The following is a 15817-nucleotide window of genomic DNA, read 5'->3' on the forward strand; positions in this document are numbered from 1 at the left end:
GTGCAGGGCTGCTGGCTGGGTTCTGGCAGGCTTGCACCTGGCACGGGCACCGTAGCCAGCCCGTGCCCCTTTAAGGGGTCCGGGGCCGGGAGGGGGGCAGACGAGTTTCCCTGGTGTTGGCCAGAGTGGCCACCAGGGAAACCTGGGGAGGGCTAGCCTCCCACTAGTTCGAATTAAGGGGCTACACAGCCCTTAATTCGAACTAGTAAGTTCGAACTAGGCTTAATCCTCGTGGAATGAGGATTACCTAGTTCGAACTAAGCGCTCCGTTAGTTCAATTTAAATTCGAACTAACGGAGCACTAGTGTAGCGCCTATGAAAGTTAGTTCGAACTAACGTCTGTTAGTTCGAACTAACTTTGTAGTGTAGACATACCCTCTGTTCATAAAGCTCCCTGGTCGCTGACTCTCTGCTTTATTAAGCGCTGGCCTTCCTGATAGCCCCGCCCCCTGACTAAGGCTCAGCCAGTGAAAAGAGACTTCTAGATTTCAAACCTTGTTTGGAAGCTCACAGCTTCCAACTGCCGGCCACAGCACATGGTCCTTCAAAACACACACACACACACACACACACACACACACACACACAAGCTCAGCACATAGCAAGTAACCCACAAACACAAACACACACTACAGACAGGACTTAGCCAACCATGTGAGACAAGCTAAGAAGGTGGGAATGGTCACCCGCAGCAGGGCTAAGCAGGCCTCCACATCTAACTCTGTTCTTCAGCCTTCTGCAGGGGCCCAGTCTGTATCCCCAGATACCCCAGGGCTGGAGACCCAGATGGAGATGGTAGAGCCAGACCCCAAACCAGCAACTACAGCAACAACAATGTATCCAGTTCCTGAAATCCAGGTGGAACCAGCCCAAGAGCTGGAACAGGTGGAATAGCCAGTGCCAGGATCAGAACCAGCAGCAGAGGGCACCACAGAGCCTGCAGCAGCAACTGCACCTGCACAAAAGAGGCACCACCGGAGCCTGCAATGCAACTCAGTGCACCAGCAGAGAGTGGTTCACAGCCAGCAGAGGCACCCACATCACCTGCATTGCTTTCAGAATAAGCAACCCCAAGTATACAACCCAGCAGGGACCTGATGTCTCCAGACCCAAGGGAGCAGGTCCAGGCAGAGCAGGAAGCAGATGAGAACCTCAAGGGAGCTTGGATGGTGGCTCGGAGCGAGCCACTGCCTCTCAGCTCTGCTAAAAGGTCCAGGTTTGTGGTAGAAAGAGAACTTTTATACTAAGAGACTCTTTCTGGTGGGTGCAAGGAGGACTGCGCCCACCAGAAACAGCTGGTAGTTCCAACTAAGTACCGGGAAAAGCTCTTGAGCTTAGCCCATGATCACCCTACTGGCCATGCTGGGGTGAACAGAACCAAAGACCAGTTGGGAAAGTCATTCCACTGGTAGTGGATGGGCAAGGAAGTGTCTAGGTATGTCCAGTCTTGTGAGGTGTGCCAGCTAGTGGCAAAGCCCCAAGACCGGGTCAAGGCACCTCTCCAGCCACTCCCCATAACAGAGGTTCCATTCCAGCATGTGGCTGTGAATATTCTTGGTCCTTTCCCTAAAAGGGACACCCAGAGGAAAACAATCTATACCAACTTTCATGGATTTTGCTACCCAACAGCCTGAAGCAGTAGCTCTAGGGAACACCACGGCCAAGAGCTTGTGCCAGGCACTAACTGATATTTGTGCCAGGGTAGGTTGGCCCTCCAAGATCCTTACGGATTCAGAGACTAACTTCCAGGCAGGGACCATGGAACATCTTTGGGTAGCTCATGAGTCGAACCACTTGGTTGCCACCCCTTACCACCACCAGACAAATGGCCTGGTGGAGAGATTTAATGGAACTTTGGGAGCTATGATACACAGATTCGTAAATGAACACTCCAATGGTTGGGACCTGGTGTTGCAGCAGTTAGTGTTTGCCTACAGAGATGTACCCCATCCCTGTTTGGGATTCTCTCCCTTTGAACTTGTTTATGGACATGAGGTTAAAGGGGCCATTGCAATTAGTGAAGCAGCAATGGGAAGGGGCTACCCCTTCTTCAGGAACTAACACTATGGATTTTGTAGGCACCTTGCAAAACACCATCAGACTCTTTAGCCCTTGTTCAACAAAACTTGCAGAATGCTCTGCAAGAGCAGAAGGGCTGGTATGATGAACATGCCAGAAAGCAGTCCTTCAGGGTAAGTGAGCAAGTCATGGTCTTGAAGGCACTCCCAGGCCAATAACATGGAGGCATCCTGGGACAGACCGTTCATGGTCCGAGAGCGCATAAGAACAGTTAATTACCGCATAGCATTCCCAGACCCTAACCTTAAGCCTAAGGTATATCATGTTAATTCTCTAAAGCCCTTTTATTCCCGAGAATTCAATGTTCTTCAGTTCACAGCCCATGAGAGAGATGACGCCGAGTGGCCTGAAGGAGCCTACTATGATGGGAAAGGTAAGTGTGGCATCCAAGAGGTAAACGTCTCCATGAGCCTTGGCCATGAGCAGTGTCAGAAGATCCAGGAGCTTTGCACCAGCTTTGCACCAATGTTTTCAGCCACCCCAGGACAGACTGCATGGGCTTACCGTTCCATTGACACAGGTGCAAACAGAGCCCAACCTTACTGGATGGCTCCTTAAGCCAAAGTTGCGATAGAGAAGATGATCAAGGACATGCTAGAGATGGGTGTAACTTTCCCCTCTGAAAGTGCATGGGCCTCTCTGGTGGTCCTAGCCTCCAAACCGGATGGAGAAATCTGCTTTTGCATGGACTACCATAAGCTGGATGCTGTAACTTGCTCAGACAACTATCCAATGCCACACACAAATGAGCTACTGGAGAAACTGGGACGTGCCAAGTTTATCTCCACCCTAGACTTAACCAATGGATACTGGCAAATACCTCTGGATGATTACACATGTGGGGCTGTATGAATTTCATGTCCCCACTTTTGGACTACACAATGCACCTGCAATCTTCCAAAGACTTGTAGATAATCTGCTAGCAGGATATGGTGAATTTGCAGTGGCCTATCTGGACGATGTGTCTGTATTCTCTGATTCATGGGCAGAACACCTAGAACACCTCCAAGCTGTCTTCCAGCGCATAAGGGAGGGCCAGCTGACTGTTGAGGCTAGGAAGCGTCAAATAGGCCTAAACCTGGGACATCAGGTGGGTCAAGGGACTATCAACCCTGTACAGGCTAAAGTAGAGGCTATCCAAAACTGGCCTGTCCTTAAGTAAAAAAAACCAGGTCCAATCCTTCTTAGGCTTAGCAGGATATTACAGGAGATTTGTACCACAATAGTCAGATGGTTGCTTTTTTCTGGTCAGGTCAGTGGAGCAACAAAGCACAGTTAAGTGGACTTCTCTTATAGCTGACCCTGTCCTAAGGGCCCCAGACTACAACAAACCCTTCGTCACCATGGACACGTCAGAGTGTTGTGTGGGGGCAGTTTTGATGGAAACAGGGCCAGATCAACAATTCCACCCTGTTGTGTTCCTCAGTAAAAAAACTCTAGGAGAGGGAAAGCCACTGGTCTGTCTCTGAGAAGGAATGCTATGCCATTGTATACGCTTTAGAGAAGCTACAACCATATATTTGGGGAAGACACATCTGCAGACTGATCATTCTGCTCTGCAGTGGCTTCACACAGACAGAGACACTAACAAGAAACTCCTTCAGTGGAGTTTGGCTCGCCAAGATTTTGACTTACAACACATCTCAGGAGATTCTAACAAAATGGCTGGTGCAGTCTCCTGTCAAAGTTTCCCATACTAAGGCTACATCTAAACTGCAGGCTTCTTTCGGAAGAAAATTTTCTGGAAGAGATCTTCTAAAAAAAACTTCTTCCGAAAGAGGTATCAGAGGTGTTAGTCTGCTCCAATAAATCTGTTAGTCTATAAGGTGCCACAGGACTTCTCGTTGTTCTTCCGAGAGAGCACGTCCACACAGCAAAAGCGCATTGAAAAAGCTATCTGCTTTTTCAAAAGATAGCGTCCATTCAGTGTGGACATTTATTTTACATGTAAGCTGTGATTACTATGGACGGAGTGGCCACCAGGGCACCTGTGCTTTTTCCTCTTTCTGTTTCTTTCGAAAGAACTCTCTTCCCAGTCCACACACACCTTTTTCTGAAAGAGCTCTTTCAGAAAACGGCTTCTTCCTTATAGACAGAGGTTTACCAATGTCGGAAAACCCCCTCTGTTCTTTTGATTTTTTTGTCGAAAGAACACGATTGCAGTGTGGAAGTAAGTGAAGTTTTTTCGGAAAAATTACCATTTTTCTGAAAAAAAAAACTCTGTAGTGTAGACATAGCTTAAGCCAGTTAAAACTCTCCCTGTATCTAAGTCATATTCCATGCATGTGGGGGATCTTGTTTAGTTCTTTGTATATTCTGTAGTGAATTTAGTGTGTGCATCTATTGTGACAAAACTCCTATGAAAACTCAGTGGGTCCTACACTTCCTGGTGGATTTTGCTTGCCTCAGAGGCTTACAGCAGCCCACAGTTTTAGGCACCAGGCCTAGGGCTCTAGTTTGCTGAACTCTTCTCATCATTGGCCCCGAGTGGAAATGGGGAGGTGGGTGTTGGGGGGAAGCTGGGGCCAACGCTCTACTCTGGGTTCCAGCCCAGGGCCCTGTAATAACAGCTGCCTGTGTGAATCTCTGGCACCTACTATAAGACAGCTCCAAGACCCCGGGTTACTTCCCCAGCACCTTCCTCCTCTCTGGTTCGTCCTCCTAGTGTTCAGTTGTTGTCTCCTTCCCTCCTACTCCCAGCAGTGCCCGCCTCCATCCTCTCAGCTACACGTGCGCCCCAACTGTAGGCAAGCTCCTTTGATAGCCAGTCTCAAGTGGTTTTCCTTAATTAACCCCAGGGCTATGTCTAGACTGGTGCGATCTTGCGCCAGAAGTATGCAAATGAGGCTAAGCGTGGAATATCGCCGAGCCTCATTTGCATATCTAACGAGCCTCCATTTTTGCGGAAGAGGCTCTTGCGCCAGAAGGAGCTGTCTACACTGCCCCTTCTTGCACAAGAAAAACCCTCTTGCGCAAGAAGGGGCAGTGTAGACAGCTCCTTCTGGCGCAAGAGCCTCTTCCGCAAAAATGGAGGCTCGTTAGATATGCAAATGAGGTACGGCTATATTCCATGCTTAGCCTCATTTGCATACTTCTGGCACAAGATCGCACCAGTCTAGACATAGCCCAGGTGTCCTAATCAGCCCAGGCTGGCCTGACTCTGCAGGCCTGGTCAATTAGCCCCAGGTGTTCCACAGCCCCGATTGCCTCTGCTGGTTCTAAACCAGCCCCTCCCTGTTACTCTGGGAACAGAGATCTCTTCAGTCTTAGGTTAATGTTCCACCTTTCCACCCCTTGTCTCTCTCTGACCTGACCCTGTCACAGTCTCTACTCTGCTCCCCCCTGCACCCCTTTCTTCTCAAGGAGGGGTGTGCTGCTACTGCTGTGGCAGGCAGGCCTTGGCTGCCTCCATTCTGGGCCAGGACCCCTCTTCTTCTCTCCGCCTGCTTTGTTTGCAGGCAGCTTCCTCCCCCCTCACTACACTTCAGCTGGCTGTAGGAGCTGCTGGGTGTGTAATGGTGGGTGGGAGGCCTCTGCTGCCCTGCTCCTGGATGAGGGAGGAGGAGCAGCACCCCCTTTATCATCTTCTTGGGGAACTACCTGGCTCCTTTTATCACTGCTGCAGGCCTGGACTTCACTTTTCCTACTGCTGCTGCTCCCTCTGGGGCAGAGGCGGTAAGGGGGCTACTTTAGAGCATCTCCTGGGGTTTTTCTTTCCTCCCCACAACTTGCTGTGTGGTGGTGAGCAGCAGGGAGTTTGTAAGGGGATGTCAAGGGGTGCGGTCAGGGGGTGTCTTATCCCTGGCTGCCCCTCGAGTCTAGCCCCTTTAAGGGTGATATTGATGTAGAAATCCAGCATCGTCTGAGCTGTGCCAGTAGTCTTTGCTCGTTTATGGCACAGGGTTTTTGAAGTTCATGACATTCAGACAGACACCAAACTTCTTGTCTGTCAAACCGTCTTTCTCCCAACACTATTGTATGGGTCTAAAACCTGGACAACCTACAGACATCACTTGAAAGTCCTTGAGAGTTTGTGATGGACCCCCCCCCCCCCCCCCCCCACCATGCTTTATGAAATGGACTTATGGACAAAAATATACATAACTCAAAGATGCGTTGGGCAAATTATCTCATGTAATCCATCAATCTTCCTGTCTTAATCTGATGGATCTGTTTATCTTATCTAGGTGTATAGATCATTCTTGTGTGTAAAGTTAGACATATGGAGTGTGGAATGCTTTATGGATTTTAAATGTGTAAATGAAAGCCATCAAGGGTGATTCCACTGCTGGGAGGGCTCAATGTCTGGGCAATCATATGCAAATTGACTTTTGTCCTTAGGTCTTAGCAGTGGTTGGTGGGGACGGGCCAGGTGACTCCCCATGCAAAAAGGGAATCTTTAAAAACAATAGGAAAGTAGGAGTGCAGGTCTTTTGGCTGGCTGGTGTGGCACACCCAAAGGAGGGAATCAGAGACCCCAGGGAAAAGGAGACTTCCCTGGTTTGGAAGGCTGGGCCAGGAAAAAAACAGTTTTAGGGTGAGTTTGTAGTAAGTTTGTAATAAGTTTGTACTGAAGTTTTAGTGTTGAAGTAGCTAAGCGTTTTCTGTTATTTTCAGTTTGCAATCTACTTTGCTCTGCCTGTTTTCACTTGTAACCCCCAAGGAGATGACCTAGACTCCCGGGGCGTTGTCTGCTGGCAGCTCAGGGACAGGCACTCTGAGTTTGCCTTGGCTCCCCCTCCCTACCAGGGACAGAGTCTTCCCGGCAACCCATGGGGAGTGAGATGCCCCTCCCAGGGAGTTCAGGAGGGGAAGGAGGGGCCATTGTTGGGGGAGTCTGGAGCCAGCCAGGGCAAGGGGAGGACTGGCTGGGTGGGAGCTGGTAAGCCCCAGGCCTCCATGCAGGTTCCCCCTGAGAACTAGTCTCTAGGGACCTGAAGGCAGGATCCCTCAGCTGGGTTTATGTCTCCACTGTTGATTCCCAGTTTGTGGAGTTTGCTGGGAGGCTTCCCCAGCCAGGCTGAGTTGGCTCCAGCTCCCTGGGTGAGAGAGTCACTGCATGGTCAGCTCTGCTCTGTCTGCTGGTTTGGGGCTGCTGCCTGCTATGTGGGTCTGAATGCTGGTGCAGTTGTGTGGCCTGCACCTTGAGCCCTGCACTCCTTCGTGGTGAGGGGAAATTCTGGGACCAAAGCAGACTGATTCCTGCCTGAAGAGGATCCCTGGGAGAAGAGAGCAGCCCCTCTGCAATGACTGAGTCATCTCTCAACCTGAGGCTCATTCATGGAGTGTGTGAGTGCACCAATTTTTAGTTAGTAAGTCAGGGGATTTGTTTGGGGATTTTATTACCTGCTGCATATTAAACCTGTGGAGGGATTTACTGCCTTCTCCCATGTGTGAGTCCTTTGGGCTGTACTGGACCTAGTCAGCCCCACTGCTAAACCACTGCAGAGAAGAAATTTGTGGTCAAAAGTCATCAAGAGCCCCAACAAAGTACGCGTACCAACGGGACACTAACCTTACAGTTGCTGGGCACTGGTGAACCTAAAGATAGTGTTTTACCCTGTTCTGTTATATTTGTCTCCTGTTTAATATAATTGTGTTTATTATAGTGTATGTGTTTGTGCTATTTTCTGGGAGTCTCCAACTATCTGGCAAATACATGGGGATTATCCTGGGCAAGAATTTTCCTCCCAAGCTGCCCTGGTGACCCTGCCAGGAAGGAGTGAGGGTGGTGGAGGCACCGCCAAATAAATCCATCGGAAAAAATAAAGTTGAGTGGGTGGCGGGATCCAGAAGAACCCAGACCTGTCCATCAAAACCTGTAAGGAGATTGGCTTTAAAGAAGGTAACCAGGTGGAGAGGGGGCGCTACACACTTTTCTGAGTGATTGGGCAACAAAATGGCAAATGAAATTTAATGTGGATAAGTGTAAAGTAATGCACATCGGGAAAAATAACCCCAACTATATGTACAATATGATGGGGGCTAATTTGGCTACGACAAATCAGGAAAGAGATCTTGGAGTTATCGTGGACAGTTCTCTGAAAACTTCCACACAGTGTGCAGCGGCGGTCAAAAAGGCAAATAGGATGCTAGGAATTATTAGGAAAGGGATAGAAAATAAGACCCAGAATATTTTAGGGTATGTCTACACTACCCCGCTAGTTCGAACTAGCGGGGGTAATGTAGTCATCCGCACTTGCAAATGAAGCCCGGGATTTGAATTTCCCGGGCTTCATTTGCATGAAGCCGGCCGGCGCCATTTTTAAATGCCGGCTAGTTCGGACTCCGTGCCGTGCGGCTACACGCGGCACGGACTAGCTAGTTCGGATTAGGCTTCCTAATCCGAACTAGCTGTACACCTCGTTCCACGCGGAAGTGAAATGGGCGTTCGAAATAAAGCCCTAGTTCGAACTAACTGTCAAACCTCATTGCAGGAGGAATAACAGGTAGTTCGAACTACGACTTTATTTCGAATGCCCGTTTCACTGCTGCGTGTAGACGCAGGCAGTTACTTCAGGCTTGTAAATTTCAAAAATGGCGCCTGGCTGGGAAGATGCAAATCAAGCGTGGGATATTTAAATCCCGGGCTTGATTTGCAATTCCGAATGCCTACATTTGCAGCCCTAGTTCGAATTAGGCTACAAGTGTAGACATACCCCTAATGACTAACATGACTCACTCCAAACTTCCTGTCCTATTACTGACTTGCCAAAGCAATTTGTTTGCTACTCCCTACCCAACATGTGGATATTTTACGTATGTCACAATGGGTTGAATTCTTTTGTTTTAGTCATCATTATATTTCTTCCTCTGCTTTTTTACTTTAGTCTGCTGTTCTCTTTCCAGAGAATGCATCTAGTCCAGCTAAACTGTCCTTTCAGTAGCAGATTATATTATTAAACTATTAAAATGCCCATCCTTGTAGCATCTAGCCACCAGTCTGATTTATGATGTAATACCCATAAGAGTTCCAAAGTGTCCTAAAAAAGCGGCGAGGAGTCCTGTGGCACCTTATAGACTAACTGAAGTGTTAGTCTATAAGGGTATGTCTACACTACCCCGCTAGTTCGAACTAGGTGTACCGGTAGTTCGGAATAGGAAGCCTAGTCCGAACTACCTAGTTCGAGCCCCGTGTAGCCGCGCTGCACGGGGTTCGAACCAGCGGGGTTTTAAAAATGGCGGCTCCCCGCTTATGCAAATGAAGCCCGGGAAATTCAAATCCCGGGCTTCATTTGCAAGTGCGGTATGCCTACATTACCCCGCTAGTTCGAACTAGGAGGGTAGTGTAGACATACCCTAAGTGTTTCATAGCCAGGCATAGAGCAAGGAAGAAATCATTACAGCATGGAGAACATGAAACTTTGATCTAATATACGACAGCCATGCTGGTTCCAAAGTTAACATTTCAATCAGTAAAATACCCCTTTTGGATTCTGGTAAACATTTCTTTAGTTAGCAGAAAGAGAAGTAAAATTTATTACTACAACTGAGTTCAAGACCACTGTCTGATGTTGCGTCTTACATGTGTTTTCCCACGTATCTGTTTTCTTCAAATTAATGACAAGTTATGATTTTAGCAGCCTCTGCAAACTTGTTGGATGATTAACTGGGGGCGAATAACAAGATTATAATCATCTGCATAAAGCAACTCATATATAACTTTAACAGTTACTTTTATGGAAGATTTAGGTCTGCTGAGGTTGAAGAGCTTGACAGGAGTTAGAAATTTAATAAAATGTCCTAATTTTACATCTCTGTTGGTACAGTCAATCACTGCTAAAAGAAGAGTTTGAAGAGATTCTATGCCAAAATTCATCCTTGCTTGATTTCATTTGCTTTTACAAATTGATCTAATCAACTGCTATCCTCAGAGGTGCTACCCAGTATTCCAATACGCAACTCATAGTCTGCACATATTTCTCCAGACAGCCATAATAGCCTTATTTTTGCCTACTTACAGGATATTAAGTAGTGTATATCTCTTTCCTACACATGAAAATAGAATTCTCATTAGAAGAGCATCACTTTAAAAGAGCTTAAAACCACTTCTTTTTTCCTAAGGGAAAACAAGGCATCTAAGTAAAAATATGAACCAAAATCTGATTCTGAGACTGTCAGGGCTGATCCCCACTCTGGCACTCCAAGGGTATGTCTACACTAGCTCGTTAATTTGAGCTAGGTAGGCAAATCAGGCAACCGGAGTTGCAAATGAAGCCCGGGATTTAAATATCCCGGGCTTTATTTGTATGTTCCCGTCTGGCCGCCATTTTTAAATCCCCCTTAGTTCGAATGAACTGCCCGCGGCTACATGCGGCAGTTTAAAGTTAATCCGAATTAAGTCCTTAGTTCGGATTAACTGTTACTCCTCGTGGAATGAGGTGTAACAGTTAATCTGAACTAAGGACTTAGTTCGGATTAACTTTAAACTGCCGCGTGTAGTTGGTTCGAACTAAGGGGGATTTAAAAATGGCCTCTTAGTCTGAGGCATGCAGACAGACACACAGACAGACCTGCTGTTACCTTCCAGGACACAAGAATCAAATCATCACCTTAAAATAGTGATTTTTATTACAAAACAAAAGATACACTCAATAAAGCATACTTGACTGCTAGGTGTTACAGAGCAACTAAGAAAAAATTAAAACACAGAGAAAATCTCTGGGAACAATTCTTAGATGGTGAATGGGGGGAGGGGAGGGGAGGCATCGATTCACACAGAGCAGTTCAAACCAAACCACAAATTAAAGAAAAATACCCTGAGCACAACTAGAGTCACTTTTTTCCCTTTATGTACTCACAATCCCATGTTGGTTCAGTCCACTTCCATGCCCCGAATTCCTTTGAGGCATGGTAGTCCTGCCTGGATTTAAATCATTCTGTGTGTCTCAACTCCTGGCTTAACTTCCCCACAAAAAGAAAGCAGGCAAGGTACCTTATACAATTGACGGAGAATTTAATCCGAGGGTTCGGATGGGGGCCCAAACCCCCTACCAAATCAATTCCAGACACCCTTCTTAAGCAACCAGCTTTATTCAGGAATGCATTCCAGGGCAAAAATCTCCAGGATACTCAGGAAAAAAGTTCCTGCAAAGTTTCTGCAACTGCCCAAACAAAAGGCAAGGTCTTTTGTACTTTCTTACATGGTAATTACCCCTCTTTCACTGACCACTTACAATTGCATATACAGGTCATGCCCCTTTGCACCAAATTCCCTCCAATCATTATTTGTCCCCTCACAGTCCTTTTGCAGCCGTAACAACAGGTTCAAACCAGTTTCACCTGTCCCCTCCTTTTGTATACCTGTGTTCAAGCACGTACCTCTTTACAAAGACCAGACTTAACATCCAGGTCACAGCAGGGGTCATACTGACAACAGTTAAGTTTATCCTTCACAATTCAAATTTCAGCACTGTATCCCCATTGGTTCTTCTGGCTCCCTGCCAACAACCTTGCTAGCTACCTGAGTTTAACCCCTTAGTCACCAGGTGCTGGTCAGCACTCCTCCTATCCACCACAGAGATGGAATCAGAGATTTAAGAAAATAGTAACAAGAGAGCCAGGATTTTATTATTCATTTTTTAAAATAAGGATTTAGCTCCAGTCACTACAGCATCAGCAGCAACTAACGAGGCCTGTAGGTCTCAATTGAAAACACTGAAGGAGCTGCCATGGAGGACAAAATAAGGTCCCTAAAAACGGCTAGGCTGACCGTTGATAGGAAAATCTGAAGATGAACTGATGTTTAAAACCCTATAGCAGGAGTTCTCCAGCTGGGGGTGAGGTTAGGTCACCTCAGGGAGTCTAGATGTTATTATATGGGGGGTCACAAACTATCAGCCTCCACCCTAAAGCCCCTTTGCATCCAACGTTTATAATGGTATTAAACATATAAAAAGTGTTTTTAATTTATAAGGGGGTCACACTCAGAGGCTTGCTATATGAAAGGAATCATTAGTCCAAAAGTTTGAGAACCGCTATGTGATGGGGCATCTGCCCTGCACTGGCCCTTTAAGGGTAAAACCCAGCCCTGGGAGAAACCTGAGAGCAAAGCCCGCAGCTGAGGCAGATACAGGCAATTAGGGCCCAGCTGGGGGCTGTATAAATAAGGGCTCCCTGAGGAAGGAAGGGAGACACACTGTCAAAAACAGGAGTGCTGACCAGCACCCAGTGACTAAGGGGTTAACTCAGGTACCTAGCCGGAGGGTTTCAAACTGGCAAAGAGGGGTTTTTATCTCTCTTCTATGTTTGAGAGGCAGAGTAGTTTCTCACAACTATTGAGGGAGATGGGAGATGCTTCTCTCTCCAAGAACGGACTTGTTAAAATGCGTAAGTAGGGAAAAGTTTAGATAGTCTGTCAGGGTTTATTGTTTACCTTGTTTGGGGGTTTGGAAATCATGTCTGAGCTGGCTAATTGTTTCTCTCTTTTGTAACGAAGGATTACAGCCCAGGGACTTTCCCTGAGCATCTATATCAAATGGTGGCTCTTTCCATTTAGCTGATTTACTATGCTTGCAACTGTAGCTTTGTTTTGGTGATAAAATATTTTTTTAAATTCTAATTAACTGGTATTGGTTGATTCTTGTGTCCTGGAAGGTCTGTCTGTGGGTATCTGCAGGCCTCTGACTGAGGGGCCAGCTACCAGAGACTGCAGCTTGTTTTTCTCTTCTCTTTTTCAAGCTCTTTTGGGGGGAAAAAGAGCTTGGGGTGCCCTGGGGTTGGTTTCAACCGTCCACTCATTTGTTTTTTTGGGGGGGATCAAAAGCACTTGATGGTGGCAGCAGGTTCCCCAAAATCTGCATATTAGGATTCTGGGGGGAAGTTTTTGTACCAGAGCCTATAGAGACAAGGCTTTGGAGGCTCTTGCGGGCCCCCAACTTCTGCATTCATAGTGCCAGAGTGGGGAACAGCCGTGACACACACTCTTGCTCTGGCTGGGGAGCAGGAGGGACCTGGCTGCCAGGGAAGCTGAGGTAAGGGGCTAGATGAAGACTGGCAGTGGGCCACTGAGGCAAGGAGGGCATAGGGGGTTGGGGGTTCCCAGAGGGGGAGAACCCCAGAGTGCAGAGACATGGGGAGACACCAACCAGAAGGGGGCACTCCAGCACCAAGAAGCTAATTCCCAGAGCGACCAGCAGGAGGCACCCCAGTAGTGAGTCACACCATATTACACGCTGCCATATCATTGTGGGTGATACTGTACCCAAATACTTTCAGGATCAAAAGTAAGCAATCAGGATTAAAGAACCACTTTAATTTTAGGACTAGGTCCCTCTTTTTTTAAAAAAACAAAACAGGCAGAGAACTTCAATACCTCATATTTTAATCAACGTTTAAAAACATGAAGGAAAATTCCTAAATCAGTATCCACTTTTTTTAGATGCTGGGAGCAAGATGGAAGCTTTGTGAAGAAAGGGCATTTAATATTTTCTTCTCATATTGGAGCGTGAAATAATTATAAGGCTTTGAGTTTCAATGAGCAATGACCACAAGAAGCAGATGTGATCAAGTCCTAAACACCAGAAGCAAAAGGAATACTATTTTTTATATATATCTCCAGAACTGGAATTACTGCTTCTCAGGAAATGTTTGACATTCAAAAATATCTGAATTTTTTCCACAAAATGTTTATATTGAAAAACTGCATGCAGCAAAAATAATAAATTAATCATAATAATTGTTGTTATTATTATTAAGTGACACAGCAAAAGCCTCATGAAACAATCCAAACAAAGACAAGGCAACAATACAAACCAATACATCTTCACAGCTATGATAGGGGAAACAAAATATTGAGCAAACTGCAGTTAGAGAAAGAATACGTTTGGAGAATAGGTCTTACTGAGCTTGCACAGGGGCTTGTAACATGAGTGGTGTAGCAGTTCCTTTACTTACATGTTTCTCTGTGTAAAAAGACTGCTATTTGCTGCCAGCTTATTAGCCTCAGACAATTCCACTATTCTCTGTTCCAATGACCTAATCTTCGAATCCATGGCATTGATCATCTGAAACAGAACAGTCTGCCTTTGAGATCATAAGACAAAAGTTAGTGACTACAGCAAGGGGGCATTTTAAAAAATCACTTCTAGAAACAAGGTATCAGATGGAGTGAACAAGAAAACAAAAAAGCAATCATGTATTCAAATGTTACATCAACTTATAATTGCTTTCCAGTCTTTTCCACATCAAGAGCAAGGAGCTCCTATGTTTACCATGTACTGGACTGCCAGGAAGTAACATACGCGGCATGGATGACTTTCTTGACGATATCATGAATTAAAAGAACAGCTAACAAACAAACAAAAGAAAACCCTCCACACAAACACACACCCTCTCCATATACCCCCAAAAGCCTCCAGCAACAACAGATCTTTATTTTAGAAACATCTCTGGGTAAGAGACTTAAAATGACTACTCTTATACAAGGGCGCCATTTCGGGCGCATACTGGGGCTGTAGCCATGGCTAGCTTTTCATCCTGTTGCCCGGACGCTAAGGGAGTGAGGGTAAAGTAGTTGCATTCTGTGCACGCATCACACACCTGGCTGGTGAGCTCCCTTCACTAGCCAGGTGTGAGGGGCAAGCACGGAATGCAAGCACTTTCCCCTCACTCCATTAGCTCCCAGGGAACAGGATGAAAAGCTAGCCACGTCCCAGAGCCCATGGCTGCTGCCCCCCCACAGACTCCTGAAATGGTGCCCTTGCTCTTAAAAGTATTCAGTTTCTGATTTACACCTACCGCCTTCTGATCAGCCAGAATTTTGCATTTCTCACGTGCTTCTTGTTCATGTCTTCGCAGCATATTCTCAAGCACTTCCTTATCAACAAGATCTTTTTTCATCTGAGCATCTAGCACCTAAAGTAAACAAAACACATTCTCACTTTGAACCTGTTTCATTAGCCAAAGGGCAGTCAGAAAGAAAGCCACTAGGGAAGAGTTACATTTGATGAAGGGGCTTGGCCACTTCCTAAGGCACTGGTGTCCAACCTTTTTGACCACAAGATGACTTTTTCAATTTAAGTGCAATGTAAGATCTACCTCAAACTCAAATACCCTTCCACCTCTTCCTTCCCGCCCCTTCTTTGAAGCCCTGCCCCTACTCCACCCCTTCTTGGAGGCTTCACCCTGCTCACTACATCCTCTTCCTGCCCGAACCTCATTCTCTTTCACCAGGCTGGGGTAGGGAGTTAGGGTGCAGGCTCTGGTCTTCAGCCAAGGGGTTTGGAGTGTGGGAGGGGCTCCAGGCTTAGCCCAGGGTGGGATTGGGGTGCGAGATCTGGGAAAGAGTTTGCATGCAGGGAGACTCATGTCTGGGGCAGGAGGTTGGGTGCAGGAGGAGGTCCAGGGCTGAGACAGAGGTTCAGGAAGCAGGCTCTGGCTGGGCACCATTTAACTGAGATGGCTTCCAGGTGGTGGAGCAGTGGGGTTAAGGCAGGCTTGCTCCTGACCCGGCCCTGCACCACCCCTGAAAGCAGCTGGCATGTACAGCCATGGTGCCATGTGCTGCCCCTCATCTACAGGCACTGAGCCCACAGCTTCTACTGGCCACAGTTTCCTGTTACTGATCAGTGGGAGCTGCAGGAGCGGTGTCTGTAGGCAGCATGTGGAGCCCCCCTGCTCTGCCTCTCTCAGGGTATGTCTACACTACAGCGCTAATTCGAACTAAGCTAATTCGAATTAGTGCATCTAGACCTAAAAACTAGTTCGAATTAGCGTTTTGCTAATTCGAACTAGCATG

At 46.9% G+C, this 15817-nt stretch overlaps 1 protein-coding gene across 1 annotated transcript in view; it reads right to left on the reverse strand.

Annotated features, from left to right (window-relative positions):
- The window catches only part of LOC102451575 (citron rho-interacting kinase-like), a 358679-nt gene that overhangs the window by 233812 nt on the left and 109050 nt on the right, over window positions 1-15817 (reverse strand). Inside the window, exons 11-12 of the mRNA XM_075897800.1 lie at window positions 14818-14934; window positions 13975-14084 (exon numbers count right to left, since the gene is read on the reverse strand). Coding sequence (XP_075753915.1) covers window positions 13975-14084; window positions 14818-14934 — 227 coding nt within the window. The remainder of the gene's footprint in view (window positions 1-13974; window positions 14085-14817; window positions 14935-15817) is intronic.

The sequence above is a fragment of the Pelodiscus sinensis genome, chromosome 15, assembly GCF_049634645.1.
Source record: "Pelodiscus sinensis isolate JC-2024 chromosome 15, ASM4963464v1, whole genome shotgun sequence".
Taxonomy (NCBI): domain Eukaryota; kingdom Metazoa; phylum Chordata; order Testudines; family Trionychidae; genus Pelodiscus; species Pelodiscus sinensis.